Below are 26,583 nucleotides of genomic sequence, written 5' to 3'. Positions count from 1 at the left end.
TGGCAAGCGCCCTCTTCTATGCGGCAGCGTGTTGGGGAGGCAGCGTCATAAAGAAGGATGCCTCTCGTCTCAATATACTGGCGAGGAAAGCGGGCTCTGTTGTAGGCACAGAGCTGGACAGCCTGACAACAGTAGCTGAGAGACGGGCACTGAAAAAGCTGCGGTCAATCATGGACAATTCATTACATCCACTACACAGCATTATATCCAGACAGAAGAGCAGCTTCAGCGACAGACTGCTGTCACTGTCTTGTACCACGGACAGACTGAAGAGATCTTTTCTTCCTCATGCCATGAGGCTCTTTAACTCCACCCGGCGGAGTAAAGGCCCACATTAAACCACAACCCCCACATTGCATATTACCGTATTTTATTGCAATGTGTATTCTGTGTAGCACTATCTAGATACTCTATATAACAGGCTACAGTGGGTATTAGCACGTCACATTGGGTATTTGTATATTGTATTCTTTTTGCTTTATTGCTGTATTCTCAGCGCAGGGATGCTGCTGGAAATGTGAATTTCCCTGCGGGGATGAATAAAGTATCTATCTATCTATCTATCTATCTATCTATCTATCTATCTATCTATCTATCTATCTATCTATCTATCTATCTATCTATCTATCTATCTATCTATCTATCTATCTATCTATCTATCTACCTACCTACCTACCTACCTACCTACCTACCTACCTACCTACCTACCTACCTACCTACCTACCTACCTACCTACCTACCTACCTACCTACCTACCTACCTACCTACCTACCTACCTACCTACCTACCTACCTACCTACCTACCTACCTACCTACCTACCTACCTACCTACCTACCTACCTACCTACCTACCTACCTACCTACCTACCTACCTACCTACCTACCTACCTATCTATCTATCTATCTATCTATCTATCTATCTATCTATCTATCTATCTATCTATCTATCTATCTATCTATCTATCTATCTATCTATCTATCTATCTATCTATCTATCTATCTATCTATCTATCTATCTATCTATCTATCTATCTATCTAATTACAAGTAAAATGTAGGCTTATTTATTGGTGAATCTGTCTGGGCTTCACCAGACAGTACCTCACTGCACGTCACCGGACTCACTACTTTATTATTTATTTGTTTTCTAGACGTCGTGCATGTATTGAATATGAGTTACTTCGAAAGGCGATCGCATAATTACAGAGTCGCCCAAAAAGAACTGCTCGCAAAAGTCCAAATTACGAGTGTCAGCAGTTCTCGGCCTGTCCAGAGTCCTGACGAAAGCAATCCATTGACAGCGATATCTTTAATCCCGTAGAAGGTCAACACCCAGCAGGTGTCTGTGCCTCTCAGAAAACACAAGTTGCTAATGTGTGGCGCTTGCTGACTCATGGTGTGAGATACTGTAGCTTTCAGGACGCAGGCAGAAACCACAAGGTGTTGATTTGAAGGACACAACCCATTTGGCAGTTAACTCCATTGGCCAGACATCATTTTTTGAGACTGCCAAGGCTGAATCACTCATTTTTAATCGGGGTGAAATAAAAAGTTACACAAGTGCGAATGAAATTGCTGATTAACTCATTCAATGCCAGGCGTTTTCTCAAATTGGAGGAGCAAGTGGCAGCCAGTTTTGGCCATTTTGACTTATTTTTGAAGACCTGAAGGCTGATTGAGCCCACCTGCCTACAGCCCGGACAGCTGATTGGCTGTTGCTCTCTTTTTAAACCCCCGGCTTCCAAGAGGAAGCCGTAAGATCGTTATGCGAACTGTTGCCACCAGCTCAGTAAGCCTTTTCGTCCGACTCCGTTCCTGCCCTGTTTATCCCTGCCTGACCTTCGTTGCCAACCTGTTTCCGGACCTGACTTTGCCCCGTTCTGCCTGCCTGTTACCTGACCTGTCTTGTCCCGTTATCTGCCTGCCTCCTGCTACCGACCTCGTTTACAAACTCGACACCGACTTTGATCTCCGGCCCCGGCCAACGACTCGCTATTCCCGCCTGTCTCTGATCCTCCTCGCTCGACACGGAAGTACCACTTCCGCGTTCCTGCCACCTGCTACCCGTGTTCGTCGATCCGCGGATCGTGGAAGCAAGCCTTTCTCTCCCTCTTATCAATAAAAACTGAGAAAACGAGCGCTAGTGGGTCCTGTCTCCATTCCTGGTTCGTGACAGTAGTTTGCAGTGGTCTGCGAGACTCCTTGTTATTAGGGGCTATACAAATAAATATGACTTGACTAGCATAGGATATGTCAAAAGAAAGCTTCAACCCTCTTCTTTTTGTAGAAAAAAAAATTCTTGCATGGACAACTGTTTAGTGAACAAGAGTTGAAGGGATTCCAAACAGAACTTTCCTTTCTCGCTTTTTCTTGCATTTGCGATGCTTACAATATTTAAACAATGCATTCCATAAACAACACAAGTGAACTTTGCTTGCAAAATGACAGTTTATTGCAAGAACACTGAACTAATGCATGAACATTTCATGATCTTTGCAAGAACTTTTCGTGTTTCTGGTGAATTGATCGCACGATGTCGGTCACCATGCTGATCGCGTTCCTTTGGGTGATTGCGTTCCTGCAGGCGTGCACGAAACATCATCCCTCTCTGACCAGACAATGATCATGGGACTTTGTCATCTTTTTTAAAAAAGGAAAAAAGTTCAGTTGAAAAACTGCCAGTCTTTATCCATGCTTCACGAATCTCACCACACTGTCTCATTATGCCTACCCGCGACATGGGCCGCCTACACACACTCATTTGCCGGATATAGGTAGTGGCTTCCTCGACGTGTGGACAAAGATCTGATTAAAGCTACTCCTGCCATCTAATGGCTATTTATCATACTGAAATCAGAGGCTTGATACCTACCAATGAGTAGCGCCAAACCCTTTTTAAATTACAATACGGGATATTGTCACGGTTGCCATGGCGCCCAATTGGCCCCCGCCGTGTGCCGCCAGCTTCTGTCACGGTTGTCATGGCGCCCAAATGGCCCCGCCCGTGGGCGCCAGCTGCAGTTTGTTGACAGATTGGCTCCCTGTCAGTATTTAAACTCTGTCATGTCAGTCCCCTTATGTCGGTCCGTCTGCGAATCTCCGTTTTTACATGGCAAGCCCTTTTTCGTCCGTCCTGTGTTTTTGCTCCTGTTTTTTTCCCCACTACGATCTATTTGATCTCGACCACGTCTGCTCTCCCGTCCCGAATTACGACCTGTTTTGATCTCGACCACGTCTGTTCTCCCGTGCCGAATAACGATCCATTTTCTGACATCGACCACGTTTTTGCTGTTCCACCCCGGCTACTGACCCATTCTTTTCCGCTCTCGACACCACCATCGCTCGCCATGGAAGTCCCACTTCCGCGTCTGAGCAACCTACACCCCGAGACCAGCGATCTCCAGATCGTGTGTGCACTCCTTTCCCTTCTTCCCAATAAAACTGTGAGAAACGTTACACGAGTGGGTCCTGTCTCCGTTCTGGTCGTGACAGATATATGCCAAAAAGTGAGCAAAAGACGAGCAAAACATGAAGTCTTCGAATGGGCATGAAAGGCATTGGATTGATTTGTGTGTACAATTGATTGTTGCAAGTGCTTTATGAATATATATCAAATAAACACTGATCAGACAGATAAGATGGCCCAAGACATTTAAAAAGGATTGTATTTATTCATGTATAACACACTCGCTTACCCTAATATTTTATTAAAAATGATAAATTTTTCATTTTTTTCTAGCTTGAAGCATTATAAGTGACAAACGTTGTTGATTAAAATATTTTCTTGACATTCTAAACTATAAACACAATACCAACAGAAAATTTCCAATGTATTTATTTCGTGTCAAATTATGATTCATCATCCGCTAAATCAAAGAGTTTTTTTCCCTTGACGTGCTTTCTGCCTTGATTTATTTTTTATTACAGGACGACTTTCTGTTTTCTCCATCCTCATACAGTACATTCCTCTCTTGTACGGTGAATAAAAAGTGTGTGATTAATGAAATAAAATCTAAAGCCTTTTGTTTTGTCATCTATATTACTTGTGGTGCATTTGTTAGGTTTGATGCATCCCATTAAATGGAATGATTTGCGATTGAGGTCAGTGATATTTTCAATTATTGCACAAATACGGTGTGTGTATCACGCGCACCCAAACTTTGAGTTCTTTTCTCAGGTAAAATACATTATACACGAATAAATACGGTAGATAAAGCACCTTTAAATTGATCCCGAAAGGCACGGCAAGCCAATGCAGCAATTTAAAGAATGCCGTAACCACACTCACTAATGATTTTTGCAAAAGCTGCAGGATAGCAATGTTCTTTTTGGAGAGACCGGAGAGCAGGGAATTAAAATAGTCTAAACAGGAGCAAATAAAAGCATGCATCATGTTTGTCTGAGAGAGAATTCTTCATATAACTGAACAACAATCGTAGTTATATTTTTGATATCCGCAGTGCTCATCCTCAGTAGGGTTGCGGGGGTGCTGGAGCCCATCCTAGCTATCTTCTGGCAGTGGCCAGGGGACCCCCTGAACTGGTTGTCAGCCAGTTGCAGGGCACTCAGGGACAGAAAACTCACTCGCTCATACAAACCTAGGGACAATTTGGACCGGCCAATTAACCTGACATGCATGTTTTGGGAAAGTGGGAGGCATGGGGAGAACATGAAAGTCCAGGCTAAGATAACTGGACTTGAACTCTGAACCTCCGCACCGTGGGGCTGCGCGCTAACCATTCACCTGCCGTTTTTTGACATGAGTAATAAAACTGAGCTCAAGGTAAAAAGTTCTTAACACATTGTTAAGGACTGAAATCTTGCAGTTTTGGTAAAAGTTTCTCTCTCAGGATCAATGTTTAAGATTGTTGGCTGGGGCAAAAGAAGGTTTATGTTATTCACTCATTGCATATGGAATGTTTGTATACAGTACTTTGAGATCAAGAGGTTGCAGGTTTGATTCCCGGCTTCTCCGTGTTATATGTTGAAGTGTCTTTGGGCAAGACACTGAATCCCTATGCCCCCAATAAGCAGGTAGGCGCCTTGCATGGCTGACTAATGTATTATTGCAAAGGTTGTACGGCCTACAAACGTCATCTGTTTTTACAACAATTCTTTCACAAGATTTCCATTTTTTTTTCCTGGTATCTTTTGTCGCATAATACTAACATTTTGGAAAGTCGGTTGCACGATACACAACTGTATTTAATCACATTTTTTTAGTGGAAGTGCAATGTTCGCAACAAGATTGACTTGGTATAATTGGAAATTATTTGAATGCAACACAAACTTTTTCTTCTTTTCCCTGTTTTTTCTATATTTTTTTTAAAATCCCTTTTAAAAAATGTCATTGTGTTTATTTTTTCCTAGCTGTTACTTTTTTCTTTTCGTTCTCTATTTCCTTTTTTCCTTTGTTTCTTTCTTTTCTTTTTTCTTGCTTTTTTCTGAAATTTTCTTTAGTTTTTCTCTTCCTTTTGTTTCTTTTTTCTCAGCTTTTCACTACTTTTTCATTTTGGTATTTTTTTCTTTTTTGTTCTATTACCCCTTCCTTTAAGTAATTTTGTGCCCAATTTTATATAATATTTGGTCATATAGGGATGAAAGAAGCAAAAACAACCTGAAGAGCCGTTGAGGACCCAAAAGAGCCGGTTCCTTTTAGTGAGCCGAGCTGAAGAAGCCGGTTCTCGAAAAACTCGAAAAACTCACACACGCAGCTGAGAGGGAACATTGTGCTGGCTAGATTTTCTTGTGCGCTGAGAATGTGCAGGCAGTGCGCGATTGCGCACGCACGCAGCTTAGAGGGAACACTGGATGTCACCCCAAAAAAGGATGACATTTAGTCTCAGGCCCAACCATTGTAAAGTCACACACATCTTTGAAATCTCATATAAAGCATTTAATTATTTGAGTGTAACAAGAGCACATCACATACAATTTTCTGCATCCTTGTGAAGTTTACATTCATTTCAGTAAATGCATTCGAAAGCAAACAGTATCTAAATACACTATGTTTCGCTGAATATTGCACTAAAAATTGCAATACGCCTTGCTGTGAAATATCATTTTTGACATCATCTACTGTTCAAAAGTTTGGGGTCACACAGCCAATTTGGTGTTTTTCGATTAAAAAAAGTCACAGTTTTATTCATCTAATGAGTTGAGCAATGTGTGTTTCTGTGCCTATAACTATCTTTCTTTTGTTTGCCAGTCTCAGATGTTGACACTGCTGTTTGTAGGTACTACTGTATTTAACCAAGCTGCTGGTTGAGAACCGGTAAGGTGTCTATTTCTCTCACAAGAAACTCTAATTTACTTGTCCTCTTGTATAGTTGTGCCTCCCACTTCTTTTCTACTCTGGTTAGATCCGGTTTGTGCTGTTCTCTGATGGGAGTAGTACACACCGTTGCAGGAGATCTTCAGTTTCCTGACAATTTTTCACATTGAATAGCCTTCATTTCTCAGAACAAGAATAGATTTTCTGGTTTCACACAAAAGTTCCCTCTGTCTGAAAGTTTAATCACACCCACAAATGGTTCAGTCTATTACTCAACTAGCCCAAAGGAAAGTCAGTAATTTTCCTTCAAAAATAAGGACATATATATGCGACCCCAAACTTTTAAACAGTAGTGTACACTTCAGCAATTTGTGATTGTGCGATTAACGATTCACATGTACTATGTTTACATGCAGTCAATATTTGGTTTCAAATCTGGTTTCTGCTACGCGTTAGGATGAGCCATTTAAAGGTAATCTAGAATATTATTTCAGATTTTGAAAAAGTGCTTTTTTATGTGTTGTATTGTGCTCTCAACGCGTGATTTTTTTTAATCCGAGAGGGTTATTGCAGGGGTCTCAAACTCAATTTTCTGGGGGGGCCACCAAACCTAGGGTGTAGTTGAGTTTGGGGCCAAATTAGGTTGTCCATTAAAAACAAAAGGTCTGTTAAAAACCTTGCACTGTTGAATATGTTTTTTTAAATTCCTTAAGATCTAAAAATTAAAAAAATTATGAGCAATAAATTAATCCCCAATTGTCTAGGGCTGCACTTAAACAGGACAGTGCCTCCTAGTGGTAAAAATGTAATTCATTAAAATACAGAACATTTATCTAAAATAGATAATACAAACATATAAACATGCCTTATCTATAATAATTGTAAGTCGAGAAATTTGCATTTATTTTACATAACGTGAACCTCACTTAGAGAGACCTAACATGATTGTCATCTTGCTGCTACGGAAAGGCTGGGCAAAATAAAAATGGTGATTTATTGTCACTTTGAGTCTCCACGGTTGTTATTCCTCCTTGTGCTTTTTAGCACTCGTTTTCACATGCATGACAGAATACAGCATTATCTATTCGTCAAATGATACACGGGGTCCCTTTAACATTCATATCAAGGTGGGGGTCTCAAACTATCATCCTAAGGGGCAGCAATTGGCCCCCGGGCTGGAGTTACTGACTGCATCTACACATAGTATTTGTGTTGCATAGTAGATTAAGCGTAAATAATCGATGTGCCTCTCATTGAAAAAGGAATGGTTTAAAAGTGTGTTTTTGGACCTGTAAACATTGATTATAACATTCAAAACGTAATACTCAATCATTGCAAATGAGCCAAGAAAGCTGGTCTGCTTGTTGTGAGACTGTTAAGTATAACATTCATTCAAAGTGAAGTAAAAAAAAAAAAAAAAAAACAATCTTTGGTTAATTAGCATTTTTGGTATGCCTGAAGCTTCTAAGCCACTGCAATCGTTGATGTAAAAAGCTTGTTCTTGTCAATGTGAGGCCAGAAGTCACACTTGGTACTAATTGTATTATGCATTATGAGTAATGAGTTACAGTTTACTGGTTACTTCAATCGAAATGTAACTTAGTTACCCTCCAGATTACTGACACCAAAAAGTAGCGCATTACACTGAAAGTAACTGTCTCGTTAGAAACCGACGCCCTAAAATTGCCTTGAAATAGCCACATATTAAAAGGAATAGAAGAAAATGTGTACACAAAGCTATGGAAGCAGTGAATCCTTCGTATTTATTGACTTATGGAAATCTTGAGAGTTTGCAAACGAACACTTTGCTGAGACACTCCATATCTATTTTGTGTCAATCATTCGAAGATCTCTTTCTCAATTTCTGGCTACTGTACAACACATTTTACAAATAAAAGCACTGAAATTTAGCACACATTCACCGTAAATTATGTTCTTACTTTCGCCGCATTGATTGAGTGTGTTTGTCTTTCCTGTATAAGCCTCAGCATCCATCCTGCTTACCATTTGCTACATGTGACACACAACCTTAAATGTACATAGAAGCTGACGCTTCTTTATTGTCGTAAATTTGGCTTAGAAGCAAGTATATAAGGGAGGGAGAATATCTCCGTAAGGAGAAATTCAGCGTTCTCATACTTTGTGCTTGAGACTGCACCACCATAACTGTATTCAGGTGTACTTTGTAGTTAAATGTAAACATGCCCATCCATTGATACTGGGGATACAGAGGATGTGGCAATTTATTATCCAGGAGAAATGCAGTAACGCTCCATGTTGTAACGACGCATTAGAGTACACATTACAGAGAAAAGCAGTTGCGTTCCAGGAACGCCTTCCTTTGTAACGCGTTAATCCCAATACTGATTATGAATTTTGATGGCTTCGGTCTCTGTTTACCATGTTAAAGAACTCCTAATCGTGACTCCTTCACAGGTCAGTTGAGATGGTGCTTTTTTTCACCCTCAGACTGCCACCCCAACCACGGGGACAGGTGTTGTAAGAATGCACGCCAGGTGAGCGCAGGCCAGAGTCCTCAGACTCGACGGACGCATCAGAGTCAGTCAGAGAGCGTGCGTTGTAGAACCTCACGGGAGAACAGATTGTCGGAGTTGCCGGGGGACTGGTGAAGGTCGGAGATTGGCTTCCCAGCGGTCGTGACGGGAAGGCTTTGTAGTCATATCCGTGGTGCAAATATCCCACAGGTGAGATTGGCAAGCTGTGACTGCTCAGTGCACCTGGAGATGGGCTGTTTTTACGTTTGGCTGCGTTAATGATGTTCTTTGCCAGAAGTCGGTGGTTGGCTTTGGAGTCTAAATGATTATTGATCGGGGACATGCAACGGCTGTCCTTGGTTAGGGTAACAGGAGAGGAGGTGGAGGATACGGATAGTCGGCGAAAAGAGGGGATAGACAAACTAGTATGAGAAAGTGCAGGAGATTGTGAGCGTGAGCCCCAAGGTGGTGAGACCGGGGAGGTCGTGGTGGGTGTTTTGGAGAGTTTGGAAGGGTGGACAGTGTGGCTCATCATCGGCGATTGGCACCTCGGACTCCAAGGAGGGGAACAGGGAGGTGCGAATGCGGTGGTTGGTCTGGAGGAAGGAAGTGATGATCGAGCGGAATTGTCTGAATTCAAGGTCACCATAGGAGATTGGCATCTTGATCCCCAAGGTGGAGAGATTGTGGAGGTGTTTGTGGAGGTTTTAGATAAACCACGTGAAGCATTTGAGGACTGTGGATTGACTACCGGGGACTGGCATCTTGAATTCCAAGGTAGAGAACGAGAGGACCCAGCCGTTTGTAGTCGGAAGTCTTGACGAGAGGAACTGGTGGATGACTGAACACTTTGGGGTACCACCATGGACTGGCATCTTGAGCCCCAAGGTGGAGAACATGGAGATGTAGAGGTCTGGGCTGGCTTGGTTTTGGAAGCCGATGAGACTGTGGAAAGCTGGATATTTCTATTGCTCGTAGGAGATTGGCATCTTGTAACCTTGGAAAACGGAACCGGTGATGTGACGGATCGGCTGGAGGATCCCGAGGGGCAATTCCTTTGAAGACCGGACCTCCATGTTGTACTGCCAAGACAGTCAGGGCTGCTGAACTTCCTCGTAAGGCTCGGCCGACTCTCGACGGGGGGTTCAGTTGCGGGGCATTCCTTTGGATTCTGTTGGACCATAACAAAATGTTGCTTTTTACTGTACAATCCAGAATACAAACGCTGGCCAATTTGGCAGAGCATACGCTCTGCTTCATTGATTGTTTTGTTTTTTACTAGCTCATAAAGACATACATAGAAAAAACAACACAGGGATTCCCTTTAGCCTGAATAATATTTATTCTAATCACAGCAGCATTAAGGTCATAGCTATGATTCTTAATCCGTTGCATGTGTTTGTTGACTACGCCTAGCCAATAGCCTACGCCGACCTAGTTTTATGCTCTCAGGTTACTTTAAATACAAGTGGCCTTTGCAAGCAGGGATTTGAGGTTCCTGGCTAAACAACATGAACTCGCAGTGAACACATTAAATCCTGGAACAACATGTCAATAAAATGATTTACAGAGAATTTTAGATGCTTATTATAAAAGTTAGCATTTGATTAAAAAGGAGTCAACGTGGTTCCCCCTACCTGTTCTGAAAATAGCTCGCCAAAAAAAAAATGCTTTTTGGGTCGTCCACTGAGTTTATTTAACCCTACTTCCAATAAATAATCCATTAATAACATAGTTACAACCAAGTAATTACATAATAGGTTGTTATTTCAGAAATGCATATTAAACTGGTATCCCTTTTCCTTAATTAGAAACAAAAATAGCTCTCGGCTTGAAAAAGGTTGGAGACCCGTGATATAGAGAAAATTACATTCCGCTAACAACGTGACAGGAAAAATAGGATTTAATACATCATCTTATTAAATGTACTGGTAGTTTCTAAGGTATGAATGATTTACATAAATATGTTTGTAAATCATTTTTTCACGACAAGGAATGGTACCAAACACCTAATATACAGTTTTCTGATATACTGTATGGTTTTTATTTCTGTACACTAACTGGGCCTCACAGTTTTAATTTTAAGGTATAAAGTAGTCAAAATATTTGATTTGGAGTGTATAAAATATATATGGTTTGTAGCAGCTAACCGTTTGTATTTATTATAATTATTTAAAATATATATATATATATTATTATACTTATACGTATACAGAGACCCCTCGCTACTTTGTGCTTTGGTTATCGCTGGTTTACGGCTTCGCGGTAATAGGCTTTCTATCGCCGACAAAGTTGGACCTCTCCTCCCGCTAAACCTGCTCAGGTGCCACATGCGGGTCTTAAGCACTCCTTTGTGGCTCCTTGCCTCTTTTTCAAAAATATTCGATTGTCAAAAGATACAGTATGGTTTCTGTAGGACAGAAGTAGTAGGTAAATGCCGTTTTTAATAATGACCACATGATGGCGGCAAAGTATTATGTAAAATGAAGTGGATTGGGTCCTTAATTCATAAAGCTGTGCAGGGAATCAACAGAATTCTTTTCAAAATTGTAATTTGACAGTAAAAACTTTTTAAAGTACACTACTTTTACAAGTACCGGGTACATAAAAAAAATGGAGTTTTTTACGTTTTGCAGGGCATTCTGCCCCTATTAACAGGGATAACTGAGGTAATACAGTATAGATATATGTATATTCTTTTGTGTCAAATTACACAACAAAGAACCATATAAAGAAGAATTCATTAAACAATTTGTAGTTTACATCATTAATTTTTGTCCAACCTAAAGTGTTTTTAGTGTCAGCAGAAAAGTTGCGCATTCATTATAAGTAAAAGCAAAGAATAAAATTGGAAAAAGGAGAAGAAAGTCACAGACAAGTGAAAGAATAAAGTTTTAATCAGAGAAGAAGTACTTCACCTAGGACACAATTATAACATAATGTAAATTAAGGTTATGATGTAGAACAGACATGCAAACTTCTATGGAAAGTATTTCCAATGCCGACTTGTTTCTTTTGAACCAAGGAAATTCTACAATTTTGGCTTAAATTCATGAATATAACGTAGATGCAGCTTCCAGGATGAAGTCAATTTGCATGCAGCCTGCAGATGGCAAACATCAAAGAATTCAAGTATGCAGCACAATTTTCATCGGGGGAACAAAATGGCGGCGAGAAGAGCAAATTACCCTTAAGACACAAAGACATAAAAGGAATTCAACGGCTGCATTTTCACTTTAGTGAGAAGCATTAAATTGTCAATTGCAGCTCATAAAGCAGATGCCACATCTGTCAAAGTGCTTTGTAACAGCATCACTCTCTCGGTAGGATAACTAAAAGACCGTGTGGACCCCACAGCCGGGGTTTGAGGAACATTCGATTCATTGTGTTTTAAATACTCAGAAACTGACGATATTTGGGGGATAAAGCCTCTTGCTGCAACCATCACAGAAACTCCTCCGAGCATATTAACACATATTTTTAACTCAGCGTTTTGCCTTAGGTGTTGCCTGAGGAGATAAGCGACTGGATTTCCAATTGAAATTTGCATTTTGTGAAGAAAAACACACGTAATGTCTGGCATCATTTATTATTTTTCCAAATGCAGTTATCCCTCGCTGTATCACGGTTTACTTTTTGCGGTTTCGCTCCTTTGCAGATTTTCATTGAGCATTGTGATCCATATTCCGAACAGCGGAACACGCTCCTTTTCTGCCTGTGTCTGCTTGTGTAGCAATACTGTTGCAGTCTAAGTTGTATGCGAAAGGAAAATAGCTTGATTAGCCTACATTATGTAGGTGCAAATCTTTTAAAGTGTCAAGTTTCTTTTAAAGCCGTCATGTTTACTAATACCAGAACATCTTAATTAAAGTAGTAACAGACCACCAAGGACAATTTGACTTCTATGAAAACAGGTTCCAATCGTATTATTTTTCTACATACACACTTTTAAAGGTGTAAAAAAATACTTACTTTCAGCTACATCAATATCTAACTTAATCTATGGTACAAAATACGCTCATATTTGTTTTTTGATGATTACCTTTTTTTTAAATACATTGCTTATTCCTGATAGCAATTCAATGGGATTCTCCATTAACACAAGGCCAGCAAGCTTGCACATACTGTTTAAATATTGCAATGTGTCACTGCCTATATTTAATCATGTTTTTTTATGATTTTTTTCATTTATAACTTCTGCATGATGGCTACACTCCTCACATTTAAATGGTTATCTACTACAAACTATATGGACTGACTGGTGCCGGGCACAAAATGCAGAGAAAGATGCTTTCTATCGCCAACAAAGTTGGACTTCTCACCATGCTAAAGTAGTGGTTTTGTCATGGCTGCACGGAAAGAAAAAAAAGTCTCCTTATTTATTTTCCCTTATTTATTCATGTACAGTAGCTATGCTTTTTTTTAATCTAACAAAAACAATGTCAAACACGGCTGGATCACAGTGGTGAGATCGCTGAATTCTAACTGCTAAACCCCCTAGAAATTTGACATTGGAAAAGGCATTAGATTTAATTTCATTACTCTATTTTTACACACGGTGCAATGTTGTTCAATGTTGTAACGGGGAAAGGTTTAGCCAATACAACGTTGTACTACAATAGTGTGATGGTGAAATGAAATGCTTTTTCCAACATCATCTATATCCATCGTGGTCTAGTGATTACACAGTTGATCTAAGCTTATTATTATAATTATGTTTAGCTGTATTATTATTTATGTTATTATTGTGGTGGGCTGCAAAAATACTTTCAGGCATTAAACCAGTCAATGGTACGGAAAATGTTGCAGACCACTGTGCTAAAGAAAGGTAGAAGCAGTTTTTCCATAATGTCCACATGGTGGCGACAAAATATCATCTGAAGTAATAAAGTAATGTCAGCCCCTTAGTGCAATACAGTATAGAAGCAAAATTATTTTTAAAATTGTAATTTTAATTTGACGGTACAGAAGTAATTTGGTTTTAACGAATAATAAAGTATTTTATAATCAAATAAATAAATAAATAAAGGATCCTACTTTGTAGATTTTGACTAACATAGGTTCGTTTACAATGCAACCCCGCAAAAAGTGAGAGATTGCTGTATTTCAGGGCTATGATTGCCAATTACATGGTTCATACGGGTGCTCGAAATCATTAAAAACGCTTGAATTTTTAATGTTGAATGAATGTTGTATTTTAAAGTATTGAAAAATGCTTGATTTTTGGGTGAAGTGCTTGTGAATGCTTGAAATTGTTGCCATGTTTCTCAACAGGTCTGCTTGACAATCTGTCTGGTTCTTCGCTTTGCTATTGCATGTTTTCTTCCCTTGTGATTAACGGCGGCTGGCATTAGTTTGTATGGCATTGTCCTATGAATCGGGACAGAGGACAGGTGCGTACTACACACTATGAAATGTGCATTAGTGCAAAAATTACATATCAATTTTAAAAATGTGTTATGTGCCATGCAGAAAATTAAGGTAGCGTTTCCAAGTAGTATATTGGGGAAAAACTTCCTGCAACTGAAAATATTACTGTCATTTTTACGCAACACCTAAATGTCTCCAAAAAATATATTCCCAATTTACTCAAGATCTAAAAATCACATGTCTTAATAAATGCACACGCGAGATTGAAATTCACATTTGAAAATCGCAGTTATTTCATATTCGCCTCTGCAAAATACATGATTCACATTGGATTTCTTCCCTTAATTGTAGTGTAGTAATTCAATTTTGGCCTTGAAAGTCCTTAAGAAAGTGCTTGAAATTGGCCAAGAAAAAGGTGTGCGAACCCTGAATTAGGAGGCTCTTAGAGAAAAGAGGAAAATGAAAGAAAAGTACAAGAAGGTGCAGGAAAAATATGACTTCTTTAGAATTTGATTCCCAGTTGTTTCAAAACGACCGATAAAAAACGTTATCAAAAAATAAAAGGCCTCCACACCTGTGCTTCAATCCCGGCTTTCTTGGCAGAAAACCTCGGCCTGGGTGCCTGAATCCCCAATCGATGCGATGACTCGGATCCCGGAGAAAAAGCCGTTGACGGTTTCTCACATTCTTGATATGATGGATACTCTACTCTTGTGATGGAGCCACCAGAAAGCTCCTGAGGTTGAGACTGCGTGCGAAAGAGAGTCTGTTTGGAAAAAGACGGAGGGAGCATCTGGTTTTTGGACTGTGGCGCTCCTTTGGGGAGGTTGCTCAATGGGTCCTTAACTGGTTTGAGGATGAAAAGTGAGGAGTTAAGCTGGTAGGGTCGGTGTCTCGACAGGTCCATCTCTATCTTGGAGCAACCGTTCTCGAGGGGAGGTGTCTCTTGGAGTTGTGTTGGTGGAGCCGTTTGTCTTGGTTTTGGCTTAGATGTTTGTTGGGCTTGCATGTTTTGTGCAAGTTGTGCACACATATCCGAGTTTCTCGCAATAGCTTTGACCCTCCCAGGCATATTTGATGGATAAACCCAAGATGGCGGCAAAGACATCGTTGGAGACGGGGATCGAATATTGTGACTTGCGTTTGGATTTTCGACGACATATTTCTCCATTCGAGATTTGCGCCTGGCAAAAAGATCAACGCCTTTCCCTGATGCGTCGTTGAGGGTCTGTTCCGGTATATGTTCTTCCTTTGTGTAGGTTCTAGAGCTTTTGAGACAGGAGGTCCACTCTGGAGCTTGAGCTTCTTCGGCTGCTTGGTCCTCTTTGGCAAGGAAGTTAGAAGCTTCTGCACCCAGAGCTAGTAGTTCCTCCTCTGATGCGGGTTCAGGAACCGATCTTTGCCTCTGTTTCTTCTTTTCGTCCACTCCTTGGACTAGAGAAAGCAGCTCAGGATTCGGAGCTACAACGTTCTTCTCTTTGAATGTGAACATGGACTTTTTAGTTGGCCGTTTGGCAACCGTGTCCTCGAGTAATCCTGTTTTTATCGGTGGTGTTGTCATCGACTTTCTTTCAGGAACAAAAGTAGAGGGCTTTAAGGCTGTCGGGGGTCCATAATTGTGAAGAGCTGAAGCAGCATTCTGAGATACAGTGAAGGCAGGGGGCGGTGGAGGGTTAGTAGGAGACATGACAGGTGAACTGAAGTAATCGGTCTTCGGGGGCTTGTTTGTGAAGGCTGGTAAGGCTGGTGTGGGATATGCAGGAGGCAGTGGAGGTGAAACGGCTACAGCCTTGGGAGCCGTGAAAGCAGAACGAGCCGGGAGGTTGTCCACTACGGGACTTGTCACCTCCTGAGACTGCACTGTCAGTGGTGAGAAGAAGGGCCTGGCAGTTCGATTAAGGATCTGCGTGGGAGGTCCATGACACCCATTAGAGAGCTTCTCAGGAGGAGGTGATACTGTATGATTTCCATTCATCCCTCCTTCCTTCTCCATAAGGCTCATTGCAATAGGATTGGTATTTTCTCTTTCAGGTGGAAGCTCATCCTTCACGTTGTCTTCAAGCTCTTTGTAGACGGAACCATTTTCCTCTTCTTCTAGTTCCTTCACGGGGAGAAAATGTCTTTCTTGGATCACGCTGGACTCATTGTTGTTTTCTTTGGCGTAATGCTCACGTTGATCATCCATATTATCACCTGCTTCTTGTATACTCCCGACAGGCACAAATGGTGGGCTGGTAGTGCAATTCTTGTAATTCAAGTCTTTGTCCTTTTCCTCGCGGCTTCTCTCTGCCCGGGTTAGTTTGCTACATGACGGGTCGGCTTTCAGGTCTTGGTTGGACTGCACTCCGCCGCTTTCCAGTGTGAAGGCGCTGACCCTTTGCCTGCGCCGGTTGAAGAGTTGCACGCCTCGGGAGCTGGAGCTTGAAGGGACAGTGAGTTGAGCCGCGATGATGTGACTTCTCAGGCGAGCCTCCTTTAGCTCTTTCTCAGATAAGCTGACACTTCTGGTTAAATCTAGACAGAGGGGAAAAAAGGGCGTTTAGTTTTAAACCAATGCAAAATCTAAACCACAACCTGTATTATTACAAAAAAAAAAAAACAGTTTTATTCAATAAAATATCTATGGTATTTACCGAACATTAAGGTGTACCTAAAAAGTGTCGAGAAATTTGAAAGTGCGGCTTATAATCTGTGTTCTTTATATACCGCAAAATGAGGTGGATACGATTGGAAATGCATACTGTCACGGTTGCCATGGCGCCCAATTGGCCCCACCCGTGTGGCGCCAGCTGCGGCTAGTTGACAGATTCGCTTTCCGTCTATTTAAGCTCAGTGCTCTCACTCTTCCTTTGTCAGTCTGTCAACGAACCTCTGGCTCGCAAGACGTGGGTTTTGACTCGGTCCTGTTTCCTGTTGATAATAATAAAAATAATAATAATAATAATTTCCTTGTATTGTCATTCTGTGTAACAATCTACACAGAACGAAATGTCGATTGCACCTGACCCGTTGTAGCGAGCCGATGCAGCCGCAGCCAACAGAGGGCGCCGCCGACCACTTTTTAAGTCTTAGGAATGACTCGGCCGGGGCGCGAACCACCGACCTCCCAGTCTCAAAGCGGGCGCCTTACCATCTAGGCTACTGAGCTGGTATTTCCTGTCCGGTATTGTTCCAGCTTATTTTGGCTTGTTTAATATAGTTTTCTAGTTTCGTTCCCGTCTTGTTTGTCCTGTTTATTCTTGATATCCTGTTTTGATATCTCCTGTCTGTCGCTTCCTGTCCGGTATCAACCCCATCCTTCTGATATCTGCTCGGGCAATTGCTACCGATAACGTCGGCCTCTGGCTTCCTATCGTTCCACGCCAGACTGCTGCCTAACGTGCATGACTCCCCATTTCCCGTAAAATAAAAGGCTTGTGAGAGAAACGTCACGCATTTGGGTCCTGATCCTGTTCCGGTCCATGACAGCATACAGTATATACACGTGTGTGTTACAACGCAAGGTTTTTTGGTATGCAGTAATCCCTTGTTTTTCGCCGGGATTGCGTTCCCAAAAACTCCTTTGATAGTCAAAACCTGCGGAGTAAAAACATTTATTTATTGATTAGATATCAGCAACATAAAATATATACAACCAAATAAAACTATTGATCTACAAATAAAAACACAGAACACAGAATTGCAGTTGAATAAATGGTCTTAATTACAATTATACAATAGTATGACAAAATGGATGGTTTCTCCTTTCAGTGAAAGAAAGCGATGTAGAGAGCAGCCAGCTTGATGCACGCTAGCACCGTGCATCCTCGGATTGAGCCAGGTCTTCGTGATGATTCAAATAAAAGAGTCACAAATGTAGCGGTTTCCCACAAGTTCTAGCTCCAGGTCATCCGTTTTAGGGGCAATGGATCTGGCATCGGTGAGATACAGGGTCTGCAGGGGTGGCTTTTCACATATAACGTAGTAGTAGGCTAGACCTGCTGCCTCGCTTTTGCGTTTCCTCCCAACGCCGCCAGAGTGTTTTTCCAGACCCGATAACAATCCACAGAGGACCCGGTGGTGACCAACATTTTGAATTTATTTTGAAGTACTAGCTGTCGCTTTTTTTTAGGCTTTTGGGTGGACTCATTGACCTGTGCGCCTGCCCTGCTGTTTAACTGACAGCATGCACCGACCTACCACAGTCGCACACACAGTCACCCCCGCCCGGCACACATACAAAACCTTCTGCAACCTGCTCCCCACGATAGCATTTGCTTGGTGTTGTCTGCTGCAGAACAAATCACTCAATGAAAATCCACAAAGTATCGAAACAGCAAAAGTAAACCGAGATACTTTAAGGGATTCCCGTTGCATATACCTGTAATGTTTTACAATTTTGGTTAGCGACATTTCTCGACTGATCGAGTGTTGCTCTAATTTATACCGTAATCCAGGAATAAATGCGCAAGGGTATACATGAACAAATATGGTAGCTCTTACTGTACCTTTAATTCCATGCAGTGCGCCTTATTCATGAAAAAATATATGACAAAAGGCTATTTTTTGGGGAGGGGTGGTCCTTATGTTTGTGCCTCTATAGTGTGGAAAATACGGTAATGAAATCTCAAAAGACACGTTGAGCCGAATTTGAAGGCCAGTGGTCTCCATGTGATTTGAAAGGGTTTTAGAAAAATTATAGTATCGGGCTTTCTCCTGCTTGAAATTATGGTTTGTTTCCCAAGCTTTTAAGTTTCATTCCAAGCTGCAAAGTTATTTCCTCTGCAATCTGGTCAAGTCCCTCCCTGAGCATTCTTCCATTGCGGAGAAAACCCCCTGCTTAAACTTCCAACATGCCTAGTTACAGAGACACATAGAGCTCAAACTTGACACGTTTTTTGCCATCTATTGTTTAAAACTGGGGTGCCAAACCCATTTCAGTTCGGTGGCCACATGGTAGAAAAAAACACTTTCACAAAGGCCGGACTGGTGGATTGAAGAGAAAGAAAATGAAGAGAGAGAAAGATGGAGAGAGGAATAGAAAGAGAGAGAGGAGGGAAGGTAGAAAGAGATAGAGAGAAAGAGTGAGAATGACAGACAGTAAAAGGGAGAAAAATAGACAGCGAGAGAGACAAAGGGTAAGAGAGAAGAGATAAAGGAGAGAAATAGATAAAAGAGAGAGAGACTAATATGGAGAGAAAGAAATATAGAGAGAAAGAGAGATATAAAGTGAGGAGAGAAAACAAAGAGAGAAAGAGAGATATAGATAAAAGAAAGGGAGAAAGAGGAACTAAAACAGGGGAAAAGAGAACGGAAAGTGGGAGAGAAAGAAGGGTAAAGACAGAGATAAAAGAGCAAGAGAGACAAAGAGAGAGAAAGAGAGAAAAAACAGACAGCTAGGCAGAAAGATAGAAAAAAAGAGAGAGAAATAAAGAGAAAGAGAGAGTTCCTGAGGGAAAAGACAGAAAGAAAGAGAGACAAGTATAAAGGAGAAAATAAATAAAGACAAAGGGATATAAAAGAAAGAAACTGAGCCAACTAGAGAGAAAGAGAGAGAGGAGGGAAGGTAGAAAGAGAGAGAGAGGAAGATAGAGACCGATAGAGAGAGAGAGAAACAATAATAAGGAGAAAAAGGGAGACAGAGAGAAAGAGAGTAAGAGAGAAGAGAAAACAAAGAGAGAAATTGATAAAAGAGAGACAGAAAGAAAGAGAGATGAAGAGAGTAAGTTAGGAGAGAAAACAAAGAGAGACAGAGAGGTATAGAAAAAATAAAGGGAGCGAGAGAAACAAAAAGAGGGGTAAAGAGAATAGAAGGAGGAAGAGAAAGAGGGCTAAATACAGAAATAAAAGACCAAGAGAGCCAAAAAGAGAGAGAAATAGAGAAAGAGAGAGAGTGACTGAGGGAAAATAGAGAAAGAAAGAAAGAGAGACAAGTAAAAAGGAGGAAAGAAATAAAGACAAAGGGATGTAAAAAGAAAGAAGAAACAGAGCCAGCTAGAGAGACAGAGGGCGCAAAAGACAGAAGAAAGAGAGAGAAAGACATTAAGAGAGAAAAAGAAAGGATGAGGGGGTGAGAAAGAAAGAAAGAAAGAAAGAAAGAAAGAGGAAGAAATCTAGCTCCAGTTGCTTTGCAAGTGGTTGCCTGACTTTAGCGACATTAAGTAGACATATTTAAAACGGCAGCTTGTTTTTCTCTTGTGCTTCTCTCAACGTAGTCTCGTGGGCCAGATTAAAATGTTTGGTGGGCCTTATCCAGCCCACGGCCTGCATGTTTGACACCCTTTGGTTCAAAACAGTAAAAAAAAAATTGAAAAAAGGAATTGTTTGAATTGAATGAATGGTTACTGGTTCTGATATCAAAACGTATTTTTCTCATTCTTGGGAAAAAAAACCTCGGGTTGTTCCTATGACAACCGGAGAAAGCATGACTCATTCTTTGTTTTGCACATTGATTTATTCCGACAGCGACATTATTCTTCATAATTGTGTGTCATTCAAACATAATTGCAAATTGGTCAAAACATCATTTAAAACATCTCAGCCATTGGCATAAAGTATCGGGAAGCTATTCTTCAAAGTTAAATCTGTTTCAGTTATCTAAAACCTTCGTCTAGATATGTTTTTTTAAAAATTGGAAATTTCACGAGATGTATTTTCAGGGCTATTTAACTCATGCAATGCCAGACGTTTCTCTCAAGAGGAAAGTGCGGGTGTGTTAAAGTCAATCATTATTAAGACTATTTCGTGGCCATATTTACCCAAATAAAATACATATTTATAGTTAAAATCGAATCATACCAAGAGCAGATTTCCTCACGTCCTTCATGTGATGTTGTTACAAGGGAAAGAGACCCCACCCACAACGTGGGCGTGATTTATTATACTTCAGGGAGAAAGTTCACATGAGCATTTCACAATAAAAGAATATAAGATTGATAAACATACAAGAGATGCAATTAGACTGATTATTGAAATGTTACTTCATATGTGTGTGTGTGTATGAGAAACATTGTTTTTATATTTAGTAATATAAAAACAAGCTAATTACCTTGAGACAGAAATTCAAGAGATTTACATTGAAAACCTGACAGCTAATTTGGAACATTTTGCTTTATTTTGAAGGCCTGTAGCCATAAAGATATAGGCTGCTGTATGGTGGCAGTCAAATAGCGAGCGAGCCTCCATAAACAAATTTGGGAAACATAGCAATTGCTAACTTTTAGCAGCTCAAAAATTCCTCAATTAAATCGGACTAAGGAAAGTCTGAAGAGTGATTATTGCGACGAAATTGTGATCACCAGCCGGTGCTTCGTGGATTATTATCGGGTTCCAGAAGCGACTCGGGCGGCGCAATAGAGGTGTTCCTGATCCGACCTACTGCTATCAGCATCTAACACCTCTTCGAAGCCATTGCTGCGGAACCTGTATCTGGCCAACACCAGGTCCATTAGCAATAAAACGAAGGACTTGGAGCAACAACTCGTGTGGAACCATCATAGAGATCTTTCCCGATTAGAGGACACCCTATGCTAGCGCGCTGCTAGCCTGCCGCTCTCTAAATTGCTTTCTTACACTGAAAGCAAAAGCCCTTCATTTTGGTTTATCTTTTGTATAATGACTATAAATCATTCAATCAACTGCTATTATGTGTTGTGTGTTATAATTTGCAGATCTATAAATGTTATTTTGTCACGGTCATATACTCTCAGTCGCTAATGGCGTCAATTTGAGGTCAGTTGAACCCTTTGGGGGCTTTTATGAAAGTGCAACGCTACTTTGTGGATTTTCCCTTTTGGGGGGCCGGTTCTGGTCCCCATTAACCGCAAAAAATGAGGGATCTCTGTACTCGTTTCCAAGTAAACTTTTGAGAAAAATGTCTTTTTGTGAAAGAAGGAATTTCAAGCAGAACTTTTACTTGGGTGCTTTTTCATATATATAATTTCGAAACCTCCAATATCCAAATAATGCTTTCCATAAACACGAGGGCACTTTGCTTGCAAAATAACATTCAATTGCAAGAACACTGAACCGAAGCATGAACTTTGCAAGAGCCTTTTCAGCGCCCAATGTTTTCAGTGACATGATCACATGATGTCGGTCACCATGGGGATTGCGTGAAGAAAACGTCATCGCTCTCTGAGCAGACGACGACAATGGGACTTTGTCCTCTTTTTTTGTAAAGAAAAAAAACTCATTTGAAGCGCTAACTGTCTGTACTTATCCACTACTCTGCTACTCTTACAAGACTTTTTTCACTACGCCTACTGACCACATGGGGCTCCCTTTACACTCTCAATTGCTGGATACAGGAAGCAACACTAGGTAGTTGTGCTTCCTCGATTTGTGAACAAAGCTCTGACCACCTGCCTTCTAATGGTGATTTATCATACTGAAAACATTCCCAGATGCTTGATACTTATGGATCAGCTGTGCCAAACCCTTTATGATAGTTTTGTAAAATAAAATTAAATTAAAAAACACAATGATTCTGAAAACATATTCATACGTTTTCACATTGAATGAGTTAAGAGTTAAACTCAAGCCTCCACAAATGGCTTTTATTAGGCACTATCTTTGAATAGTTTTGGTCGAGGGAAGCCATTAGAGTAGGGGTGTCCAAACTTTTCATAAAGCGGGTCAGATTTGGTAGGCTGAAAATACCTGAGGCAGAATATTCAGCCTGGCATTCTTTGAACAGTGTTTGATAAATTCACCCTCCGTGAAAGGTTTGCAATGCTTGGCGTTAAGCGTCCCGACCTCTTAGCTCGCCTTTGTAGCATTTTCATCTGACAGACAGGGTCTCGTGAAAAACTGCTGCTGTGCCGTTAGATCAAGTCAAGTCACATTTATTTGTACAACCCTTAATCACAAAATGTCTCAAAGGACTGCACAGGCCACAATTACACCATCCCTGATCTGAAACTGACATGCGGGCAAGGAAAATCCAACAGTTTCCAGTTTCTTCACCTTTATACAGCGTTTGTTTGAAGTTTGCTTTTTGTCGACAGAATGTTTCATCTGGCAGTGCTTCTTGATATTATATTCTTTGAAAACAGCCACGGTCTGGTGGCAGATTAGCCAGTTGTTTCAAAATTTGGTGAAAAAACTACTCCAATGTCCACTTGTCCTGGAAGCGGCGGCCCTCACAGTCAACTTTACTTTTTTATTTACAGTCGCTATGTCAGAAAAAGGGTGAGCTAAAATTTTTACAGAAAGCCAAGAGAAAAGTGGCAAAGGGGCTACTGCCATCATCTGGTGAAATGGGGAACTTTTTTTGGTAGCATTTTATTTTATATCATTTTATGACTGAGGCCACAGGCCAGTAAAAATTCGATCACGGGCCATAACTGGCCCCCAGGCCGGAGTTTGGAGATGATTGCATCAGAGCATCGGAGCTTGAAATAAAATGTGCTCACTGCGAACGTTTGCCGTTAGTGGGAGCCAGATTAGTTATCAGGTAACATGCAGGTGCAAATTCAGGCACATGATATTCACATCAACAACTTCTTAAAATAAATGCAATCCTCCTAGCAACTTGGTCTTTTTCTTTTTTTCATTGCTTAAATCAGAAAAAACTTCACTATTCTACCTTGGAGACAACCAAGTTTTAAAGGGAGACTGATTAATATTCATTTATAGGACTTAGTAGAGTAAAGTCAAACTGTTTTATTTATATAATTCGAATCAAGGCAGATGATGCACTCCGACAACTTCTTGAAATAAATGCAAACTTCTTAGCAACTCTGTCTTTTTGTTTTTTTCAATAGATCATTTTGATAAAATTCATTTGTGTACCTTGGAGACTGATTACAGACGCTCCCCTACTGACGAACGGGAGAGGTTCCGGACGATCAGTCGTAAGTTAAATTTGTAAGTTGCTTCAGTGCTATATTTTCTATGTTTAAGGTTTCTATAAGTATGTTTAGGCTTGTATAAGTAACCTGTATTGTTTTGTACTAAAAAATAAACATTTCATAAAATAATATGAAAGCATGCTGGTTTAAGATCAGGTAATTGTGTAATGTTGTAATTGTAATCCTGTGCAGTCCTTTGAGACATTTTTTGTGATTAAGGGCTATATAAATAAATGTGACTTGACTTGACTTGACTTAAATATGCTCTATAAAGATAAATAAAGTTGAATTTAACTTACTATTGGAAGATGCGCTCCTCCTCAGTGTTAGAAGTGGCCAAGAAAAGCGATCCAACCATTTTCTCAACCACATCAGGCTTTCTTATTCCACTTACATTTCAAAAGAAACTGCTCACCTTTTCTTTACACATTACACCAAGCATATTGAATGGATGCTCGAGATATTATATATAAATATATATATATACATATATATATATATATATATATATATATGAAATGTTTATATATATATATATATATATATATATATATATATATATATATATATATATATATAAGAGTCAAGAACATTCACATTTACTACTCTTTATGGGAGGTTGATACAGAGGAAGGGATTCCCAGCCCCCTCGCTCAACCCAACTGATGTGTTGGGAGTCATTAGGTGACCAAAACCCCCAATTCCAACCCCTAATGCCTGCTTATTGGGGGTATTAGGGGTGTCTTACCCAAGGACACTTCGACATGTTACACGGACGAGCCGGGATTCGAACTGGGATCCCTTGATCCCAAGCCGAGCGCTCTACCTCCTGAGCTACTGCCGCCCCTAGATGGCTTGAGATATTAAACTATAAAAATGTCGAAGTTCTTAGTGCGCTGGAGATACAGTATATAATGTTTACACACAACTGGTAGTAGGATTTCTTCTTCGGGGTGGATGCTGGGTGAACTCTCACAGCGCCACACGCCGGTAGAGGCGAAAAGAAGCACTACAGTACTGTCCTCTACTCGGAAAAAGGTGCACACAATACAAAATCTAACTTACAGAAATGTCCGGATATTTTTCGACATCCCGAAAAAAATGTTCGTATCTACCGTTTTACGTAAATCGAATGGTCGAAAGTAGGGGAGCGTCTGTATGACATTTAAAAATGAACAACGGAATCATTTTCATCATGATTTAGAGTGAAATCAAACTGTTTCATTTATATAATTTAAATCCAGGCACAAGATATTAACATGATCAACAGCTTCTTAAAATAGATGGAATCCTCTTAGTAACTTTATAGTTGTTTTATGGCGTAAAACAGATCAAATTGATGAAATTACCTTGGAGACATAGATAAACGTTAAAAAACGTAAACTGATTGATGTACTTTTATATGATTTAGAGCAGGGGTGGGAAAATATGCTTCCCCTCAGGCTTTTTCATCAGGCCCACCAAACGAAAGTGGTTGAAATATAATAATATATATAATGGTAAATAAAGTACTATTAATAACAGTCTACAACAAAAATACCACTACAAAAGTACTACAAAACTAACTACCAAATGTAGTGCTTTAAAACAGGGACCTAATATATCATGTGGCTTTTACTACAGTAATACCAGAATACAAAAATACTACTACATAAATTTTACAACAGAAATACTACAAAAATACAACTACTGTTAGATTAAAAAAATGCTGAATAAATACGACGGAAAAACTAAAAAAATTGACAAAAATACCTCTACAGAAATACTACTAAATTACCACTACGGTACTATCATCATACATTTGTCACGGTTGCCATGGCGCCCAATTGACCCCGCCTGTGTGGCGCCAGCTGCGGCTCGTTGACAGATTGGCTTTCCGTCTATTTAAGCTCAGTACTCTCACTCTTCCTTTGTCAGTCCGTCAACAAACCTCTGCCCCGCAAGACGTGGGTTTTGACTCGGTCCTGTTTCCTGTTGGTATTTCCTGTCCGGTATTGTGCCCGTTTATTTTGTCCTGTTTAATATCGGTTTCTAGTTTCGTTCCAGTCTTGTTTGTCCTATTTAATTTCAATATCCTGTTTTGATATCGATCCTGTCGGTCCCGTTGTTTAATATTGGTTTCCAGTTTTGTTCCCGTCTAGTTTTTCCTGTTTATTTTCGGTATCCTGTTTTGATACCAATCCTCTCTGTCTCGTCCTGTCCGGTATCGAACCCATCCGTCCGATATCTGCTCGGGCAATTGGTATCGATCTCGTCGACCTCTGGCTTCCTATCGTTCCACGCCACACTGCTGCCTAACGTGCATGACTCCCCATTTCCCGTAAAATAAAAGGCTTGTGTGAGAAACGTCACGCATTTGGGTCCTGATCCTGTTCTGGTTCATGACAGTATTACTTTATTTGCCTTATTTTCTTATTGTTGGTGTCGTCTTAGGAGCTTCGCGAACAATAACAAAAAATACACTTCCAAAAATATGTATATACTGTACTACAACAGACATCTTACGACAGAAAAATACTACCACGGAAATATTACAGCTGAAATTCAGCAAAATACAACGACAGTAATACGAAAAAAATAAACTTACTTTAGCAATACTACAGATATGTTAT

At 40.4% G+C, this 26,583-nt stretch overlaps 1 protein-coding gene across 2 annotated transcripts in view; it reads right to left on the bottom strand.

The window, feature by feature from the left end:
* Positions 1-5,901: 5,901 nt before the first annotated feature.
* synpo (synaptopodin) overlaps positions 5,902-26,583 on the bottom strand; it is a 106,400-nt gene continuing 85,718 nt past the window's right edge. For both annotated transcript variants that reach the window (XM_088343482.1, XM_088343481.1), the window contains exons 3-4: positions 14,713-16,652; positions 5,902-9,939 (exon numbers count right to left, since the gene is read on the bottom strand). In XM_088343482.1, the coding sequence (XP_088199608.1) occupies positions 8,704-9,939; positions 14,713-16,652 (3,176 nt within the window). In that variant the 3' untranslated portion in view covers positions 5,902-8,703. The remainder of the gene's footprint in view (positions 9,940-14,712; positions 16,653-26,583) is intronic.

This window comes from Urocampus carinirostris, chromosome 9 (genome assembly GCF_059441175.1).
Source record: "Urocampus carinirostris isolate Australia breed hairy pipefish chromosome 9, RoL_Ucar_1.0, whole genome shotgun sequence".
NCBI lineage: Eukaryota > Metazoa > Chordata > Actinopteri > Syngnathiformes > Syngnathidae > Urocampus > Urocampus carinirostris.
The sequence above is the reverse complement of the archived record's forward strand: the minus strand, read 5'-3'. Positions and strand labels throughout refer to the sequence as shown.